General features: G+C 40.1%; 1 protein-coding gene across 1 annotated transcript; it reads right to left on the reverse strand.

Moving 5' to 3' along the window:
• Positions 1-18,052: 18,052 nt before the first annotated feature.
• LOC149835106 (fe(II)/2-oxoglutarate-dependent dioxygenase 4-like) lies at positions 18,053-19,533 on the reverse strand. The gene is made up of 3 exons (XM_090010404.1): positions 19,037-19,533; positions 18,565-18,892; positions 18,053-18,473 (listed from the first exon to the last, which is right to left on the reverse strand). The coding sequence occupies exons 1-3, from the start codon at positions 19,501-19,503 to the stop codon at positions 18,216-18,218; spliced, it is 1,053 nt and encodes a 350-aa protein (XP_089866530.1). The 5' UTR covers positions 19,504-19,533; the 3' UTR covers positions 18,053-18,215.
• Positions 19,534-20,128: the final 595 nt, after the last annotated feature.

The raw sequence follows: 20,128 nt of genomic DNA on the forward strand, positions 1-20,128 counted from the left end.
AAGTAGATGCTTCATACCGAATTTGGTGCAATTTGGAATCCATTTGAGGTTTGGATCATCCATAATACCAAAACAGGGTCCCGCAGGACCCAGATCCAAGCGAAATTCGTTATTTTGGATAAATTGCAAAATGCCAAATTCTGATTTTACAGTACTAATGTGTTTAGCAGCATGTCATCATGTCTCTTACTGCATTTCATCATCATTTGATTCAATTTGAATTTCAAATTCTCAATTTTACCAAGTTTTCCTTCAAAAAACCCTGATTTTAAAGGTATAACTTTATAATTAGGGGTATTTTGCTCATTTTAACCTCAATTCCGAATTTCAAATTGTTTTCTACTGAATTTCTAGCATTTTCATCATTTCAAATATCAAGGAAGCATGAGAATAGGGTTTATATCCAATTAAGTCCAATAATTTCATAATATTATTGGAAAAACCCACATATTTGAGCTAACTTTATTTCAAGTTTGGCAGGGACATTCAAAAGAAGGAGCTGAAGTTTGCAAATTTCTTTTACTTCCTTTATTTAGTGATGTAATAATGTAAATTTTGGAATAAGAGAGTTAATTTCCTGCTTAGACTTGGATGCATATCATATAGTTTGAATTTATGCAAATATCCTGCTTATGTGATGCATACATCTTATTTCAAAAGCACTATGGATGTTCACGAATGGCACGTGCACCAACTCTTAGGGAGTTGACGGACTCGGTGGGATCCATATTTACGGCCCTAGTCGGAATATGGACGAGACCCAGATCCGTCATCTTTCTACTAGTCACATTGAGCCTACACTCTTAGGATATCTTAAAATGCACATCATATTTCCAAAGTTTTCAAAATCATGTGCATCAAATCAACTAAATTCTGAACATATTCATGGCCACAGTCAGAATATGTGAAGGATTTATCTTGACTTAATGCACATTTTTCCAACAAATCTCTTAGAAAATCTTTTCAAAGCGCATTCATTCACTCATGTCATTTGCATCATGAAATCATTGATTTTCTCAAGATTTTCTCAAGAAAACTTCATTCTCAAGAAATCGATTTCTCAAGAAACTCTAAGGATTTTTCAAAATCGGTTTTCCAAAGACAAGTTTTTCCACAGTTTTCCCAGGAAAATGATATTTTCTTAAGATATTCAAAAGAGTTTTCCAATCTTTCTTCAAGATCCAAAATCGATTTCCAAGTATTTAAAAAGGTAAAATTCCCAGGATTTCGATTCCACAAGTTTTGAATTTCCTTCTCCAATGAGCTTTCCTATAAATCTTCCATCATTTTCCTAAGAAAACTCTCAAAGTCCAAGTTTTCCTAAGAAGTGCTTCCCTTTTCAAAAAGTTCATCTTTTCTCAAGAATCACTTCCATTTTCCCAAGATTTTCAACTATTTCTGATTTTTCCACATCTTTATAAGCTTTCTCATGTTTTCAAAAACCCCTTTTTTATCTGAGTTTCCTGAGAAATTGACCTTTTTCCTGAGAGATTCTTTCCAACTCCAAATGTTTTTCTAAGCATACATCATGTTTTCCAACTGGCATTTTCCAAAATCTCATAGCACATGCCTGAATTCTCTATGCATTTAGGATAGAACATAACTTTGATAATTTCGCTAAGTCAAGCATAGTTTTGGTCCTTGGTTCGATTACCCCTGTTAAAGGCGGCAGGAATGGTCGAACCTCGTACCGACAGGTCGAGCCCCATCCCATGGATTTTCCCGCAATTTTCAAAAACGGAGGCGAGTATTTCAAAACAATTTCCAAAATCCGGTCAAAGTTTGAAGCGCGAAAGCGTTTCTCTCTTTTTCTCTTCTGCAAGGAAGGGAAGACGGGGGAAAAATTTTGCGACGCAAACAATAGCCTAGCCAGTTTAGGCTCCATTATGGCATTCAAGAATGGAGAATCTTGTCGCTCTTTTGAAATTGGCAGACTTGACCACCTGCTTTCCTTCCATCGGAGCTAGTAAACCAGGCTGAGCAAAAGAAGAAGCCTTGGTATTACAACATCAAGACTTTCATAGAAACTGGCGAGTTTCCTCCAGAACTCTCAAAGAAAGAGCAACGAGCAATCCAACGTATGTCTACTCGATACTTCATTTTGGCCAATGTCCTCTATCGTCGTGGATTCAGTTCAGAGTATTCCAGATGTTTAGATGAAGACAAAGCCAAAGAAGTCGTGCGAGAAGCACATGAAGGCATTTGTGGCGGCCACGTCCGCTACCAAACCCTTGTCAAGCAAATCATAAGAGCAGGGTACTACTGGAAGACTATGCAACAAGACTGTTATCATTATGTGAAGAAGTGTGTGCAATGTCAAATACATGCACCTTCTATTCATGCTCCGACAACTTATTTACAGTCTGTTGTCTCTCCATGGCCGTTCTCCATGTGGGCCTTCGATTTCGTAGGTTCCATCACCCCTTCAGCTTCAAATGACCACAAATACTTCCTTGCCGCGACAGAATATTTCACCAAGTGGGTAGAAGCCATCAGTCTCCGCACAGTAGAAGGCCGACACGTGGTCTCTTTTATTCACAAGAACATTCTTTACCGTTTCGGCATCCCACATGACATTGTGTCAGACAATGACAGTCATTTCAAGAATGAAAAAATGAAGACATTCTGCTCAAAATTCAAGATCTATCACCATTTTTCCGCTCCATATTATCCTCAAGGGAATGGTCAGGCAGAGGCCACCAACAAGATTTTAATTCGTATTTTGGAGCGAACTGTGGAAACAGGCCGTGACTGGCATGAGAAGATCCACGATGCATTGTGGGCCTATCGGACCACCATTCGTACACCAACGAATGCTACTCCATCAGAATTGGTCTATGGAACAGAAGTAGTATTGTCGCTACATGTTCAGAAGCCCGCTTTGAAATTTGCTTCACTTCTGCAATTACCTCTTGATCAATACCAGCAACAACGACTAGTGCAACTAGACTTACTCGACGAGAGAAGGCTAAAAGCAGCAGAACATGCTCAATCATATCGCCAAAGAGTAGCAAGACAATATGCGAAATCTATCATCGAAAGAAGATTCAAAGTCAATGATTTAGTACTTCGATCCACAGCTTATCTCAAGCATCGTCCCGGCGGCAAATGGTCGCCAAATTGGGAAGGTCCCTACGTCGTCAAAGAAGCATTACCCCGCAACTCATATCGGCTCATCAATGCCGATGGGGTAGAATTGCCAGATCCTATTAATGCTCGACACTTGAAAAAGTTTTATACTTGAAACATTTATTCTCCTCTTGTAATCCTTCCTGTTTCCTTCAGATAATGATCCAACTTTCTTTCCCAGTTACACTGGGGCATTTTAAAATTTTGTTTTATACGCAGGCAGGATAAACAAGTTCCTCATTTCATGCACATGTGCATTCATAAGCATCAATTCATGTTCATTTGCATTCAACTGCATGAGCAACAATATGGTCAGTATTGGGATTTCAACAAATAGTCCCATCACAATTCCTAAAGATTTAAAATTAAAAGGTCATCATCCATACTGAACCAAAACCCAACGCTCGGACTGGTATTATTTCAAAATCCAGTACTCAAACTGGCACATTTTCAAAATCCCAATTTTTCAGAAAATCGAGTTCCGACTTGGGCTTTTATTTCAATCATTTTCATTTGTTGATCCGGGTTCCGACTCGAGATCTCTGTATGTATTCGAGCTCAGATTTGAGCTCTTCATTTTCTTTCGTTGATCGAGTTCCGACTCGATATCTCTTTAGTTGCTCGAGCCTTTACTCGAGCACTTCATTTCCTTCTGTTGATCTGGGTTCCGACTCGTGATCTCTGAATTTTATTCGAGCTCTGACTCGAACTCATCATTCTCCCTTGTTGATACAAGTCATTTTGATCCTCAGGGTCTGTCGATTGCTCAAATTTGACATTTTGACCTCCAAATTCCAATTTAAATCTTCAAATCAGGCAATTCTCCAATTTCGACCTCTAGGTCACCCAATTTCCAATTCTCAATTTCAATTACCAATTTCCAACATTCGACCTTTCGGTCAATCAATTGCCAAATTTTCGACCTTCGGGTCAATCAATTTCCAATTTTCGACCTTCGGGTCAATCAATTCTCAATTTCGACCGTCAGGTCATCCAATTTCGGCCTTCGGGTCATTCAATTTTCAACAACCAATTTCTAACTTCTAGTTTCCAAACCCATCATCCAAGAAGGATCGAAACATCTCCAAGTTGAAGGAGTTTGTGACGTACCCTTCCCAAAAGAGAGAAAGAGAGGAAAAAGAAAGAGAGAAAAAGTCAGAACATCTTCAAAATAAAGGAGAATGCAGCCAAAACACAAGAGAGTCAAAAGAGTGCAGAAAGATCATCATGAGAGAAGCCCTCAGGATATCAAACTGCCAAATTTATCAAGAATCCTCTTTAAATTTGTGAAATTCTATTATCAATACTCTTTCATCAATTGCTTTCATAACATCAAATTCTCTTTCCTGCTCATATCAAGGAAATTGATAACTTCCTTGAAGAAGGTCAATTGCGAGCAATTTGGATTTCAAGTCTCGATTCTACAAAGTGAACCTTGTTTGGAGGTAATGCTTTGGGCAGAAAAGAAAGAATATCTTTGCAAAAATGTGCAACATTTTCAAATATTTTGAATCAACAATAAAATTCTCAATATTTTGACAATATTTTGTAGCTATCTTGACGTGAAGTGAGAGCTTGATGTCCCTTTTTGATACATCCTGACACCAATTTTAAATCCCTCTTAAGGACTTGATTCCTTCCCTTCGTTGAGAGCATGAACTCTCAGATTGCACACTTCCCTGTGTCCCCACTGCCCCACCATAGACAGTCCCATTTCGGTTCGAGGTCGAACCACCAATCATTTTCTCGCAAAAGGCAATTTCAAAAGCTGATTTTAGTCTCAGCAATGAGATGCCCAAAACCAATCCCTTTTCAAGCTTTAGGGATCCCATTTTCCTTCCTTTTGTAAAACCCCTATCGGATTTACTATGCAAAATCCGAAGGTTCCATCATGGTCTCTTCCTTCGAGGATTCCATTTCATTTTCTGCCCAATCAGGTTAAGGGTATAAACCTGAGCCTCAACCAATGAGGTATTTCATTTTCCGCCCGATCAGGATAAGGGTACAAACCTGAGCCTCCATCGAAGAGGTATTTCATTTTCCGCCCGATCAGGATAAGGGTACAAACCTGAGCCTCATTCAAAGAGGTATTCCATTTTCCGCCCGATCAGGATAAGGGTACAAACCTGAGCCTCATCCAAAGAGGTATTTCATTTTCCGCCCGATCAGGATAAGGGTACAAACCTGAGCCTCATCCAAAGAGGTATTTCATTTTCCGCCCGATCAGGATAAGGGTACAAACCTGAGCCTCAATCAAAGAGGTATTTCATTTTCCGCCCGATCAGGATAAGGGTACAAACCTGAGCCTCAATCAAAGAGGTATTTCATTTTCCGCCCGATCAGGTTAAGGGTACAAACCTGAGTCTCATTTCGAGGAGATATTCCATTCCTCAATCAAGATAAGGGTCAAACCTGAGCTTCGTTCCATGCGAGGTATTTTTGTCCCATCCAGGTCAAGGGCATAAACCTGAACTTTGCTCTCATAGAGCAAATCTTTCCTCTTCATTCTTCGTTCCATATCTACCATCTTCCTCGGGCTAATTTCTTCACACCCAGCCAGATCCTTCTAACTGAGGCATTTTTTTATGTATAGCCCAAATTTGGTGTGTTTTTCTTTGCCACTAAGCTCGGCCATGAGCCGGCTTAGCAGCAAAGAGGGGCATCTGTAAACACCCCAAATTTTCACTCACCTCCCCTACATCTCCACCAAACCTCATCATTCAACCTCTGAAATCGTCGGAGGGCAAAATGGTCATTTTCTAAGCCCGGACCTTGCAAAAGTCTAAATTTCATCTGAAACTCTCAAAATCTCTCTAATTTTAACTCAGATGTTCAAAAAAAAAAATTTTTTTTTTTTACTCCTGACAGGAGACAGACAGCTCCAAGTCTTGGTTCAAGATTGCATTTCATAAGACATGACATTGCATATCATTGCATGAGCATTTCAAATCACTGCGCTGCACAGCATGTCATTTCGAGGTCCAGAACTCTTGATTTCAAAATTTTCAATCCAGATTAGAATTTCAACTCTTTTCAAAATTGATTTCAAAACCCTGGGTCTTCAAAATTATCAATTCTTCCCATTTTACCCCCAGGGCTCTGAATTTCAAAATATTTTCTCAGGAAAACGATCTGGATAGTTTTTAATATGGATTTCAGTCACTTCACCTCAGATTTTGCCCTTTTTGACAATTTCAAATATCTTTCTTTTACAAAATCACCCTACAGGGGCCAACTCTTTCCAAAATTTCCTGTTTTACCAATTAGTCCAGATTTTATAAAAATTCCAAAAAAGAGGTTTCGTTGTTTTATCCTTATTTCAATAAAGAAGCAATGTGGGACCCACATTGAGGTGGTGCCACACAAGCTTTTCTTTTGAAAAATTTGAATTTTGAAAAAAACCCAAAAATATAGGAGCCTTGTCCCCTGGATTGGTGCCACTTGTCTTTTCTCTCTCCTCCCATTTCCATGACAAGTGTCAGTGTGAGGGCTATCCTAAGAAGCCGCCACATGTCATCCCATTTATCTGCTAGTATCCACCCTATCCATCCAGCGCCATGTGTCATTCCAAAGAACACCAGGAGATGCCAAGTGTCATAGGTTGTCCTGTCTAGAAAAGTGAAGCTTGTCTCCTCTGAAGTGGCGCCACTTGAAGTGTGTCTCCTACAGGGGACACGTGTCAACCTCTTACTCCTTCTAGAAAAGTAGCCTGACACATGTCTCTCCCTACTTTTCTCAGAAAAGTAGGAGACACGTGTCACTCCTAGATCCCTCCAGAAAAAGTAAGCTTGTCTCCTCTGAGGTGGCGCCATCTGGAGTGTGTCTCCTGCAGAGGACACATGGCAATCTCTCAGTTTCTCAAAAAAAGTAGACGCCATGTGTCGTTTTCTGCTTTCTTCAGAAAAACTAGAATTCAAAAGTTCAAATCTCCTCATAGGTGGCGCAAATCCTGAACTTCTACCTTTTCCATGTTGTCTGGGATGGCGCCACATGTCCTGGCCCTCCTTCTCTCCCCTCTGCCACGTGTCATCTTCTGCTTCTTTCAGAAAAAGTAGGTGACACATGTCTCCTTCTAACTCCTTCAGAAAAAGTAGAGGACACATGTCTTCTCCCTACTTTTTTCAGAAAAGTAGGAGACACATGTCACTCCTGGCCTTCTTCAGAAAAAGCAAACCATTCAAAATTCAAACAAGACACTAGGTGGCGAAAATCCTGAGCTCTGATTTCCCAGATGGCCTATGAGAGCGCCACATGTCCTTTCTTTCCTTTTCCTCCCTCTTGCCACATGGCATTGTAGGAGCCACTCTGAGGTGGTGCCACATGTCCATCCTCCAGGGCCAACCTCCATTTGAAATTTGAATTCCCCTATGAGGTGGCGCCATCTGAAGAACCTCTCCAGCAGGCTGACACTTGGAACCATCCTGGACTGCCACATGTCCAGATCTCCTTTCACCAGAGAAAGCAAAATTCAAATTCCTCTGAGGTGGCGCCTTCTGAGCCCACTGCTCTGTCCTTCTGACATGTGTCAAACACCTTTGAGGTGGCGCCATTCTAGGACTCCACTTGGCTCCATTTTTTTTATTTTTATTTTATTTTTCATAAAGGTAGCCCACCATGAGGTGGCGCCACCTGAGGACTCCCTACAAAAGGTGAGTTCGAATTTCAAATTCCAAGAGAGCACCCCCTGAGATGGCGCCACATGGAGGGCTCAGATTGAGCCTGTTTGAAATTCAATTTTTTCAGAAAATTTATAAAAATAAGGCTCCACGCCCAAGAGAGGAGAGCATCTTTGGAGACCATTTTGTGAACTTGAAAATCCGACCTAGCCTCCTTAAAATCTGATTTTGAACTTTGGAAATCGTGCCCCCTTTGGCTCATTGGAGAAGGTGGAGTAAAGTTCGTGCAGTGGCCAATCCGATTCAAACATAGCTCGATTTTGGTGAACCATCCGAAGCTCGGAGTGAAGGACGAAGGAAGCTCGTGATAGCCGCCCCTTTCAAGAGCTCCTACGCTGTGTAACGAAACAATGTGCACTTCTTTCCCCATTAATTTGATTCCATAATTCGAATCGGGAGTCGTTTGAAGAAAGAGCTCATCCGAGAGATGAATTGAGCTATTCTCATAAAACGACATATATAAAAACGTTTAATTATGCTTCCTTGATGATTTTTAACATGCATGTAGTTAGCTAGATTTAATCTGCATTTTATTTCATTCATTTAGTACATTTCATGAATTAATTAGGATTAATTTAGCATTTATTTCAATTCTGCTTATTTTCAGTAGGTCTCTGTTTTTGTCAGTCAGTACACACGTCATTTCATGCATTTATTTTTTATTAAAAATCCCCAAAAAATTACGGAATGCGCCCTGAGGTGTCCCTGAAACTTTGCCAAAAATTCGGAGGCATTTGAATTTGTATACTGTGGTAAATATTCAAAATGACAAGTCGGGTTTTGTTACCCGGGATGCGTTTTGAAAATCATTTGCAGATTTGTAAAATCGATATATCCCTAATGGGAGATCCGATTTTCAATCCGAAACCTGTTCTGAACTCGGAAGAATGTCTAGTTTTTAATATGATTTTTTCAGATTTTTATGATTTTTTTAAATGTCTGACAAAAATCCGAGAGTTTGGGACACGTGTCAGAGCCTAATTTGAACCTCTGAGATCTTGGATCGACTTAGGGCTGTGGTTTCTCTTTGTGTGTTGATCCAAATCCAAAACTGTAAAAAGTGAAAGTTGTGTCCGAGATGTCCTATGTTTGCATCTGAAAGCCTGTGATTTTTAGAACCGTGTTGATACCTGCTTTAGATTTTTTTTGTCAATTCCCTGTTTTGCTACATTTGTCTGTTCTGTTAGTTTAGGCAGGAATAGTTATATTTTTATCTGTGTTTCCGTTGATGAAATGCCCAAGTCATGAACATGAAAGTTGTTTATGTAGGTGTTTTGAGTATCTCTGATTAATTTCATAAATTTCCATGACTGTTTTATATTTTTTTAGCATTTTACATCAGATTAGGGTGATTTGTACCTCTGTCAGAACTAAATCCCTGTTGCCGAACTCACCATGGCTCAAATCCCGAGGCTGTAAAAACCAAAAATGTTCCATTTTGGGTCTTTTAGCAGTCTGCAAAATATCATAAGTTTCCATGGTGTAAATCTTGCATTATCATATTGGGTATTGCATTTGGTTCGGATCCATAGGCAAAATCCACCATTTTAGGACTTTCTTTGAATTTTAGCATTTAAATCATATCATTTCGTGATTTTTAGCATTCTAGGTTGTTTATCAAAGTAAGTAGATGCCTCATACCGAATTTGGTGCAATTTGGAATCCATTTGAGGTTCGGATTAGCCATAATACCAAAACAGGGTCCCGCAAGACCCGAATCCAAGTGAAAAACAAGCGAAAATCGTTATTTTTGATAAATTGCAAAATATCAAATTCTGATTTTACAGCCTTAGTGTGTTTAGCAGTATGTCATCATGTCTCTTACTGCATTTCATCATCATTTGATTCAATTTGAATTTCGAAATCTCAGTTTTACCAAGTTTTCCTTCAAAAACCCCTGATTTTAAAGGTGTAACTTTAATTTTAGGGGTATTTTGGTCATTTTGACCACCAATTCCGAATTTCAAACTGTTTTCTACTGAATTTATAGCATTTTCATCATTTCAAAATATCAAGGAAGCATGAGAATAGGGTTTATATCCAATTAAATCCAATAATTTTATAATATTATTGGAAAATCTTGGAAAAACCCACATATTTGAGCTAACCCAATTTCAAGTTTGGCAGGAACAATCAAAAGAAGGAGCTGAAGTCTGCAAATTTCTTTTAGTTCCTTTATTTAGTGATGTAATAACGTAAATTTTGGAATAAGAGAGTTAATTTCCTGCTTAGACTAGGATGCATATCATATAGTTTGAATTTATGCAAATATCCTGCTTATGTGATGCATACATCTTATTTCAAAAGCACTATGGATGTTCACGAATGGCACGTGCACCAACTCTTAGGGAGTTGATGAACTCGGAGGAATCCATATTTACGGCCCTAGTCGGAATATGGACAAGACCCAGATCCATCATCTTTCTACTAGTCACATTGAGCCTACACTCTTAGGCTATCTTAAAATGCACATCATATTTCCGAAGTTTTCAAAATCATGTGCATCAAATCAACTAAGTTCTGAACATATTCATGGCCACAGTCAGAATATGTAAAGGATTTATTTGGACTTAATGCACATTTTCCAACCAATTCCTCAGAAAATCTTTTCAAAGTGCATTCATTCACTCATGTCATTTGCATCATGAAATCATTGATTTTCTCAAGATTTTCTCAAGAAAACTTCATTCTCAAGAAATCGATTTCTCAAGAAATTCTAAGGATTTTTCAAAATCGGTTTTCCAAAGACAAGTTTCTCCACAGTTTTCCCTGGAAAATGATATTTTCTAAAGAGATTCAAAAGAGTTTTCCAATCTTTCTCCAAGATCCAAAATCGATTTCCAAGTATTTCAAAAGGTAAAATTCCCAGGATTTCGATTCCCCAAGTTTTGAATTTCCTTCTCCAATGAGTTTTCCTATAAATCTTCCATCATTTTCCTAAAAAAACTCTCAAAGTCCAAGTTTTCCTAAGAAGTGTTTTCCTTTTCAAAAGGTTCATCTTTTCTCAAGAATCACTTCCATTTTCCCAGGATTTTCAACCATTCATGATTTTCCCACAACTTCATGAACTTTCCCGTGACTTCAAAAACCCTTTTTTTCACATGAGTTTTCCTGAGAAATTGACTTTCATCTTTTTCCTGAGAGAATCTTTTCAACTCCAAATATTTTCCAAGCATACATCATGTTTTCCCAAGCTGCATTTTCCCAAAACCTCATAGCACATGCCTGAATTCTCTGTGCATTTAGGATAGAACATAACTTCGACGATTTAACTAAGTCAAGTATAGTTTTGGTCCTTGGTTCGATTACCCCTGTTAAAGGTGGCAGGAACGGTCGAACCTCGTACCGACAGGTCGAGCCCCATCCCATGGATTTTCCCGCAATTTTAAAAAAAACGGAGGCGAGTATTTCAAAACATTTTCCAAATCCGGTCAAGTTTGAAGCGCGAAAGCGTTTTTCCTCTTTCTCTCTTCCGCAAGGAAGGGAAGACGGGAAAAAAATTTCGCGACGATAACAACTATGTGTAGACAATATACCCATGATTCGCCATTGTTGGTCGTGTAGCTGTCTTCGTCTGCCTCACCGACTACAATTTTCTATGTTCGAGGGCGGATCTCCAGGTTTATGAAGGAACCGTCGGTTTGGTTGTTGTTGGTTCACGAAGTAGAAGACAAACACACCTTCCAGTGCTTGTGCGACTATTTATGACCTAAAAGATGTACTGCTCAACCAACATGATCAATGAATACTGTACGACAACTCAAACATTTATGGGTATCCGTTGGAAAATACACATTGATTAGCCTTTTATTTATAATATATGGATACAACTTTTCACAAGATAACAATAATGATTTCAAAAGGCAAGTGGAGGTGTCGGGAACGCGAAAGATTTGCTGGAGAAGAAGTTGACTGGAGGTGTATGGCGATTTGTGGTTATCGTTGAATAGCAATCTGTGACATCGCAGCACAGTGATTGACAGTCCTACGCTGTGATGCCACACATCGCAGCACACTTGAACAATCATTCGCATCACGCTAAGATTGATTGTCCAACAATAATCAACAACGTTCTACGCTGCGATGCCACATATCGTTATTCAACGATAACCACAAATCGCCATACAGTGATGTCATCATTCGCCTTCCTGAAGAAGCAAAAACCCGATATCTATCGATTTGAACAAATTCAACCACGAACCGCAAGTCGTCAATGACAAACGACTATAAACTCTCAAAAAATCCGGCATTGTGGAGATCGGGTCATGCAAAGAGGCATGACAACTAAGTTAATAGCCCACACGAGATTCCTGTGTCCCAAACCTATCTGTCGACTGCATCATAGCCTGTCATGAAAGAGAAAATATTAGACACTGAATTAAGTTTCACAAGAAATGCATACCTCCTCGCAACATCGATTACATACCAAAAGCCTTGTAAAACTGTAGCGATCGTTGCCGGAAATCTGGTGGGGAGGAATGTAGGTTTGAACGTTTGCCGGTACTTCTGCAGAGTATTGCTGCATGATGGACATTACACGAGTTAGCTATTTGACAAGCTTCACGCAATGGGAAGCAATATAATGTTTTACATACATGTTCATTCGAAGGGCTTTGTTGTTTTTTATTACAGGTTGGTTGTTTCTTAGTCCTTTTCTTGCCAACCAATTCTAGTGCACCCTTTGCCCTCCGACGACTGCGATCAGAGGCAGGTTTTCTTTTGATACCCTGCGCTTCATGAATATGTCCATCATAATCAACAACGTTCACTACTGACTTGTTGAAGATAATGTTTACGCTTCGGCGCAACTTCTCGGGAGTGTCAAGCGAGACATGATTTTGACCTACGTTGTTCGATCCCATTATCTTCGGCTGGTATTCATTCGCTGCAACAGACTTAATGTGAATTAACTCCACGTTTTCAAGTAACTCCGTTGCAGCTTTTCTCACACATGCATAGCCTTCTTCGCTTCTCGATGCCAAATCAGCAACATGCATGAATGACCTACACAGTTGTTGGTAACGGGAGGCTATGTGGCACTTCTCGTCAACACCAGATTTACTCGCATTGTCCATAACGAGCATTTCAATCTTCGCGCGTCTCGTCCATCTTCGCATTACGTAAAACTCAGGTATTTCTTGTATCTTCTCTTGATTGAGTGCCTTTAATGCATGACAGCATAGGATACCTTTGAATTCATACATTTTTCACGAACATTCTACCCTTCCGTTGTCGACATTGTACGTGACATGTGCTTCTTGCCTTTCCTGATGCTTTTCGCCCTGACAAAAAATATGGTATTTGTGCATATTCTCGGTTTGCACCAGTTCTTCTATTTTGCAATTCATGACATGCAACACCTCTTTCTTGATCCATTCAAATACAGTTAGTGTATACAGAGCTGCAGGTCGCATCAATATTTTCATGCCAAAAGTTAGAGGTCGTGTATTGAAGCATTTCACGTCTTGTTCAAGCTCATTCTGTCTTAGACCGTCTACAAATAATTCATATTGTTCCATGAAACGAAACATTGTTAAACATGAATACAGGGTTTTCTTCAGCATGGCATGCATAGATTCGGCTCTTTGTGTGCTTATCATACCTGCACAAAAGTATTGTCTTCCATATGCCAATGCCCACTTCTCTTTTTCTATATATAAATTTTGTAACCACAGACAGTCAGCAAGGTCGTATGTCTTAATCATTTTGTTCCAATCTGACTTAAAGGTGACCTCGTCTACGCTATGAAGTACACACCTTGTAAAATGTTTGTCAAACCCTGTATTCTGAATAAATATGTTTCATATGTTCTTTGCTGCATTTTGAAAGATATGCCACAAACACAGGCGATTATGTGCATCTGGCCACACATGAAGCACTGCAGCCGCAATTGCGTGATCACCATCTGTAAGTACAGTTTCAGGATGCTTCCCGTTCATTGCCTGTGTAAATACTCTGAACAACCACTCAAAGGTTTCCTTGGTTTGGTCATACACAAAAGCACCGCCTAATATACAACTCTGTGCGTGATGGTTCACTCCCACAAACTGCGCAAATGGCCACTGTTCAGTATTAATCTTTACTGTAGTATCAAACACAAGCACATCATTGAAGCATTCATAATCTAATCTAGACCTTGAATCTGACCAAAACATATTCACAGCATATCCATCTGCGTCCACTTGCATTGCACTAAAGAAACCATGTTCATTGCTTGATTTATTCTGTAAGTAACGAACCAAACAACATATTTCTCCGTTCTTCATGTTATTTGTCCTCTTCCTGCTCAAGTGGTTTCTAAGATCCAAAGGTGTGAATGGCACATTTTCGCGACCACCATCTATGCGGGTAAACAAATTGTATGTCTTCCTTGGTGCAATGCCGGCGCTATCGGCTATTTCAGCCATTGCAGCATGCGCTACAGTTACTTTACGATGTGACCTTAGCATAGGAGTCATAAATGATGCAGATAAATCATGATTATGATCATTGATTAAAGTACGCACGACAAATTTTTCATTCGGATGTCTTCTCAAAACCAATCTCGCCTGACATCCACATCTTGATTCTGGCGTGCTCCTAGTTGGATTTCCCATTGATTTTTTCCAACCTTGCTTGGAACAGACATATGTCTTTCTAACCAAGACACCCTGTGCATTTTTTGACCAAGAAAACCTTCTCACACTGAAGCCAACTTTTAAGGCATAATCATTGTAAAATTTATATGCATCTTCTTCGTTATTAAAATGCATTCTTTCTACAGGAACATAGTCAAGTGCAATTCCATGTACATTCCCAGTTCCTACGGTTTTATTAAGTGTACTGACATCAAAATCAGGATCATTATTGAATTGCATTTCTTCTCCTGGAACATTGAAGTCAAGTGTACTTCCGTGTACATTCCCGATGCATACACTTTTATTATGTGCGCTGTCATGGTAGTCTACCTCATCATTGAATTGCATTTCTTCCACTGGAACATTCAAGTCAATAGTGGGTCTAATGCCTGCACCCTTCTTTTCATGTGCATTGTTAGTGCAGATGTTCAATTCTTCAGTTGGGTCATAAGTATAGATATTCAATTCTCCAGATCTTTCTATTGATTGAGATACATCGCCTTTATTACAACCTGATGATAAGCTCAATAATGTTTTAAGCAATATATCAATTTGTGTTTGCAGCAACATGACAAACAAGTCGATATTATCTCACAAAAATGAGAGTCTGTTACTAATACAGCGGTTTGAGATACAATGCATATGATGAGTGAATGTAGGATACCTGATGGGGTAGAGGCCCTTCCTAGCATCTGCAAACAAGCATTCCTGTCAACAGGTCCCAGCGTCTTACAAATATCGATAAGTTTTCAACCTTCGTAAGAACAAGATCTACCTGCAATAACCAAACAAAGCCTTAATGACACACAAGACGACATGCCTTCTTTATCGATAGCATGATGTTGGGAAGCTACTCACGCCGCCTTGATGAAACTGGTTGGAATGTTTGTGCATCATTGCTTTCTTCCTTAATGCCTAACAACAACGACAAATAAAAGAAGACAGTGGAATGTTTTGTAAGCAATATATCAATTTCCGTTAGCAAGCGGCATAGGTTTACTACGATTTAATCAGGATGCATATAAGAACGGATACCACTAGGGTTACGCAAGTCAAAGCAATGATTTAATGAATGAAAGTATCAAAGCAAGTGCGGTTTGATGTTTGCTTATGCTGAGCATTGACGTGTTGCTTACCATGCCAATAAAATAAACATGTCGTACATGTGTGTTGACGATAACGCTCTCATAATATCCACGAGGCTCTAAAGCGAGTTCAATAGAAGTCGCTGAGAGAGCAATGATATGCATGCGAAAATCGCCCCGCCATGCGTGTCAAGATGTGTTTCTGCACCCAAACGTTTTCAAAGTCTGTGTACAAATATCTTACAAATACATATTACAAAACATATAATATCTTACAAAACGATATATATAGCGATTTGTCAGATATTGAAAATCGATACGGCAGTTCAGTATTTATAACTTACAACTCAACGATACAAAAACATACTATCTAAAAGGTCGATAAATATATCTCACAATAAATTACAAATCGATAAGGAAGAACTTGAACATAATAGCAAACAAATCGATATTAACTAACAAAAATGTATCTCACAAAAACGAGAGTCTGTTACTAATACAGCGGTTTGAGATACAATGCATATGATGAGTGACTGTAGGATACCTGATGGGGTAGAGGCCCTTCCTAGCATCTGCAAACAAGCGTTCTTGTCAACAGGTCCCAGCGTCTTACAAATATCGATAAGTTTCCAACCTTCGTAATAACAAGATCTACCTGCAATAACCAAACAATGCCTTAATGGCACACAAGACGACATGCCTTCTTCATCGATAGCATGATGAGATGAAAAGCTACTCACGGTGCCTTAATGGCACTGGTTGGAATGTTTGTGAATCATTGCTTTCTTCCATGATGCCTAACGACAGCAGAAATGAAGAGAAGACACTGGAATGTTTTGTAACACAAGGCAGGCACGAGAAGGCGACAGTGTGTTGTACAACAGGATAAAAAACAAGGCGGAAAGCTCGACTGGAGACGAAGGCAAAGTTTGCGTTGATAATGGGAGCAACTGTTACAACAGATGGCGCAGGCGAACGTCTCCACTTTAAATGGTTAACATCAAACTTTCTGGATGGAGGACTTTTTTGTCCTTTTCCCCACCCGTCGTTTCACAACTTTTGAATGGAGGATATTTTTGTCATTTCCTCGAACCGTCATTTCAAGGCAAGAAAAGCAAGTAAGGGTGATTAAGTCTTTGCAACAGCACCAGAGTCCGATGCAAAGTTATGTCAACATACACGGGAATACGAGCCCCATGTGCATGAATACGTGGCGCTCATTCGATCCCCCGAACACGGACGTGGGATTCAGTGAATCATCGGGGGCGAACATACACAACCCTCTCTATTTTTATAACCTTAAAACTAAGGGTGCAAATGGGTCAGATTCGGGACAGATCCTGTCCAGATCTGAATCCAAATTCAAAATGTAAAACAGTAGAGCAGAATCTGAATCAGATCCGATGAAGTTAGATTGAATCAGAATCCCAAGTACATGTGAATAAAACAAGCTATTTACATGTAAAAAATGCATTCAAGTTGGATTTTGATTCGGATCAACCTCAGATCAAAATTAAAATGTCGATCCGAAACAGACCGGAATCTGAAAGTGATCCAATTGAACAAGTCCAAATCCTATCTGAATTCACACTCAGATTTTACTTAAAGGATCTATATCCCAAAAAACATGTCAGATTCGGATAGGATATCCTATCCGTTTGCAGCCGTACCTTATACCCCAACTACTATTTAATCAAATATGGCATAAAACTCCGTTTTTTTATGAGATATTATGCGTTTTACAGGAAAATGGCAATTATAACAAACATTTAATCACAGCTTAACAGAAAAGGAGGTGCTTTTGTAAAAAATTGAATAACATAGGTTTTTTTTTTTGCCAAAAATTTTCAGTTGCAAATTTACAAGTGGCACCAAAAGATTGAGTTGTTCAATGCTCCAAGCTGCATTACTGCATAATTCCCCAATCATTGTCCTAGATTTCATGACCAAATGGTGGCAATGCAAAAAATGATTTTCCTGAATAATTTGCTGAACATTTTTTTAAATGAACAGATCTTAGGTGGCAAAAGCGTGGAGGAGGCTTTCGGCGACACCCATTTGGAAAATGAAGCAGGGCCAGAGAAGGACTCTCATCTGTATCAACTATGAACAATACAGGTACCCACAGCTGTTTACATGGGACTACTAAACACTGAAAGTTGCCAACTAGTATCTGGAATTTAAAAACTCAAGTCCATATCCCCAGAATTCAGATTTTTCATTCGCCTAAATTGTCTTTATGAGGGTTGTGCTGCAGGATCTTACACTAGCGGCAATGCCCATAAGGGAAGGTCCCCTGTTTGAAATTGCACACCATGACTCGAAGCAATAATAGATGAAAACTATGGAGGTGTTCGGACTTTGGCGTGTTTTCATTGTGTGAGAAAGATAAGACGCATGACTTGCAATTCGATCAATCAAGCAAAACTTTGATATGGGATGATTCGTTTTGATGAATCTCTACATTTGCATCCATGTGAGATGATAAAAACAACAAAGAGTTAATGCACAAGTGCAAGCGCCCACACACACACACACAATCTGGTTAAGAGCAAATCCACAGGTAAATTTTATTCATAGAACGAGCTACTATTCTGTTCTTTACACGACTTATTCAGAGCTGACTGGTCCTGTGCTAATTAAGATGAAGGCATCGCTGTATCTCTACCATTTCAGCGTTCCCACCATATATAAAGATACCGCTCTACTTAATTCGTCTTGAAGTGATATATTTGTATGTTTTCAACATCCAATTTCTTGAAATTGCTGTTCTTCCTGGCCATGAAAAAGTTGCCCCAGCTATACTCCTTATACTTGGGAGGGTTCTGCTCATTCACCATCTCCTCCAAGGGCTTCACCATCACGTAGTGAGCAGGGTTGAAGAAGAAAGGGATGGAGAACCTCTCCCTCTCTGAGTTCACCACCACCCTGTGCTCTACACTCTCATACCTGTCATTACTCCAAACCTGAACAGAAGACTCGATACCCATTTCAGATTACTGCAAATACCTGCTGATCTTACAGAATTCGAGCCGAGATTTCTAGTTTTTTTTTTACCTGAATTATATCTCCGACGTTGATGATGTAAGAATCCGGCACCGGCTTCACGTCGATCCACTCGCCGTCCTTCTTTCGCTTAACTTGGAGACCTCCTACATCGTCCTGAGCCAGGATGGTGAGTGCACCGGCATCTTTGTGGCGGCCTACGCCGAGAGCGAGCTCAGGGGAAGGGCAGGGAGGGTAGTGGTTGAGTCGGATGAAGGAGGTCTGATCTTTGAAGTAACCGTTCAAACGAGTTGCAGGTAATCCCAAGCTCAGTGAGATGAGCTCCAGAAGCTTGAATGCTAGCTTTCCTGTGACTTGAGCATATTCCTCACAAGCTTCTCTGGTTATTGGAAACAATAGGAAACACTTCTCTAATAAATACTTCTCTCATGTACTCCCACTAAAAAAACGCAAGAAAACACCTGAGATTTTGACGTTATAATCTCGTCCTGACATAGTTTTATATTGACGTTAAATTTCTCACCGTAACCCAGGCGGGTGCTGTGGCCACTGGTTGTTGAGTTCCTGCAAATCGTGGTGGTGGTGGTGGAGGTGGGACGTCGGAATGAGGGCGGGCTCCCTGACGATGAAGTCGAAGACCTCCTTCCAATCCCTCACGTTCTTGGTGTGCTCGGTGTCGTAGTAGCCCAGCGGGTTCTCCTCGTCCCTCCTCACCCTCCGCTTCTCCTCTGATGGCAGCCCGAAGAATTCCGCCGCCTCGGCCTCCACCCTCCGCCGGACCTCCGATGGGACCCCGTGGCTCACCACCTGGAAGAACCCCCATTCCTCGCACGCCCTCCCCACCAACTCGGCGAGTTCGCCGGAGACCGGCCAGGAGGAGAGGTCGATGAGCGGCACTCCACCCTCCTCCTCCGCCGCCTCACCGTCGTTGCGCCGTTTGGGGCGGTGCTCTTCCGCCTGCAGGAACGCCGAATCGAACTCCAGACCCATCTCTCTATCTCTCCTCCAGACCTACCTCTCTCTCTCTCTCTCTCAATATGAACAAGATACAATGAACCGGGACACATTTTTGTGAATGGGGCAACATGACACGTGTCCTTGCGCAATCTTCATCCACGATGTCAGTAATGACGTATTTTTCAGAGGTGTTAAACATATCATTTTTGCCACCAATGGGTCGGATCTGTGTCTGGTATCCAACCTGACCCGAACTTACTCTCCATTCTAATTTCCAGGATAATGAGATAAAAATGTGGACCTAAAAGTCAGTCGGTCAATCCGACCTGAGTTTTAAAAATTTTTTTTATGTTTGTCAAAATTAATTAAGATTGGTTCTTTTTTTATTCAAATTTTAGCCTTTCATTTTTTCCCAAAAAATGTGAAATTCATAAAAAAAACATTTAAATCTCACGAGATTTTAGCTGCCTATGTTCACCCAAAAAATACTGTTTATCACAATAATGTGGTGTGTCCACACTTGCATCGTGTTCCCTATATAGGGAACTTTAAATGGTGTGAACGAATTGAGTGGCATAGGCTAGCCTCCCAATAAGAACTCCTTTTTTGAATTTATAACCCAAAGAAACCTCACCCAGCTCCAAGACCTGGTCGTGCT

This window comes from Nuphar pumila, chromosome 6 (genome assembly GCF_984573655.1).
Source record: "Nuphar pumila chromosome 6, dmNupPumi1.hap1.1, whole genome shotgun sequence".
Lineage (NCBI taxonomy): Eukaryota > Viridiplantae > Streptophyta > Magnoliopsida > Nymphaeales > Nymphaeaceae > Nuphar > Nuphar pumila.

What these genes read in the sequence shown, in the direction of transcription:
- LOC149835106 (XM_090010404.1), bottom strand. Translation starts at nt 19,503, where the DNA reads ATGGGTCTGGAGTTCGATTCGGCGTTCCTGCAGGCGGAAGAGCACCGC. An exon ending in CAGCACCCGCCTGGGTTACG is followed by an intron (nt 18,893 to 19,036) that starts GTGAGAAATTTA and finishes TCCAATAACCAG; the next exon opens with AGAAGCTTGTGAGGAATATG. An exon ending in ACGTCGGAGATATAATTCAG is followed by an intron (nt 18,474 to 18,564) that starts GTAAAAAAAAAA and finishes TCTTCTGTTCAG; the next exon opens with GTTTGGAGTAATGACAGGTA.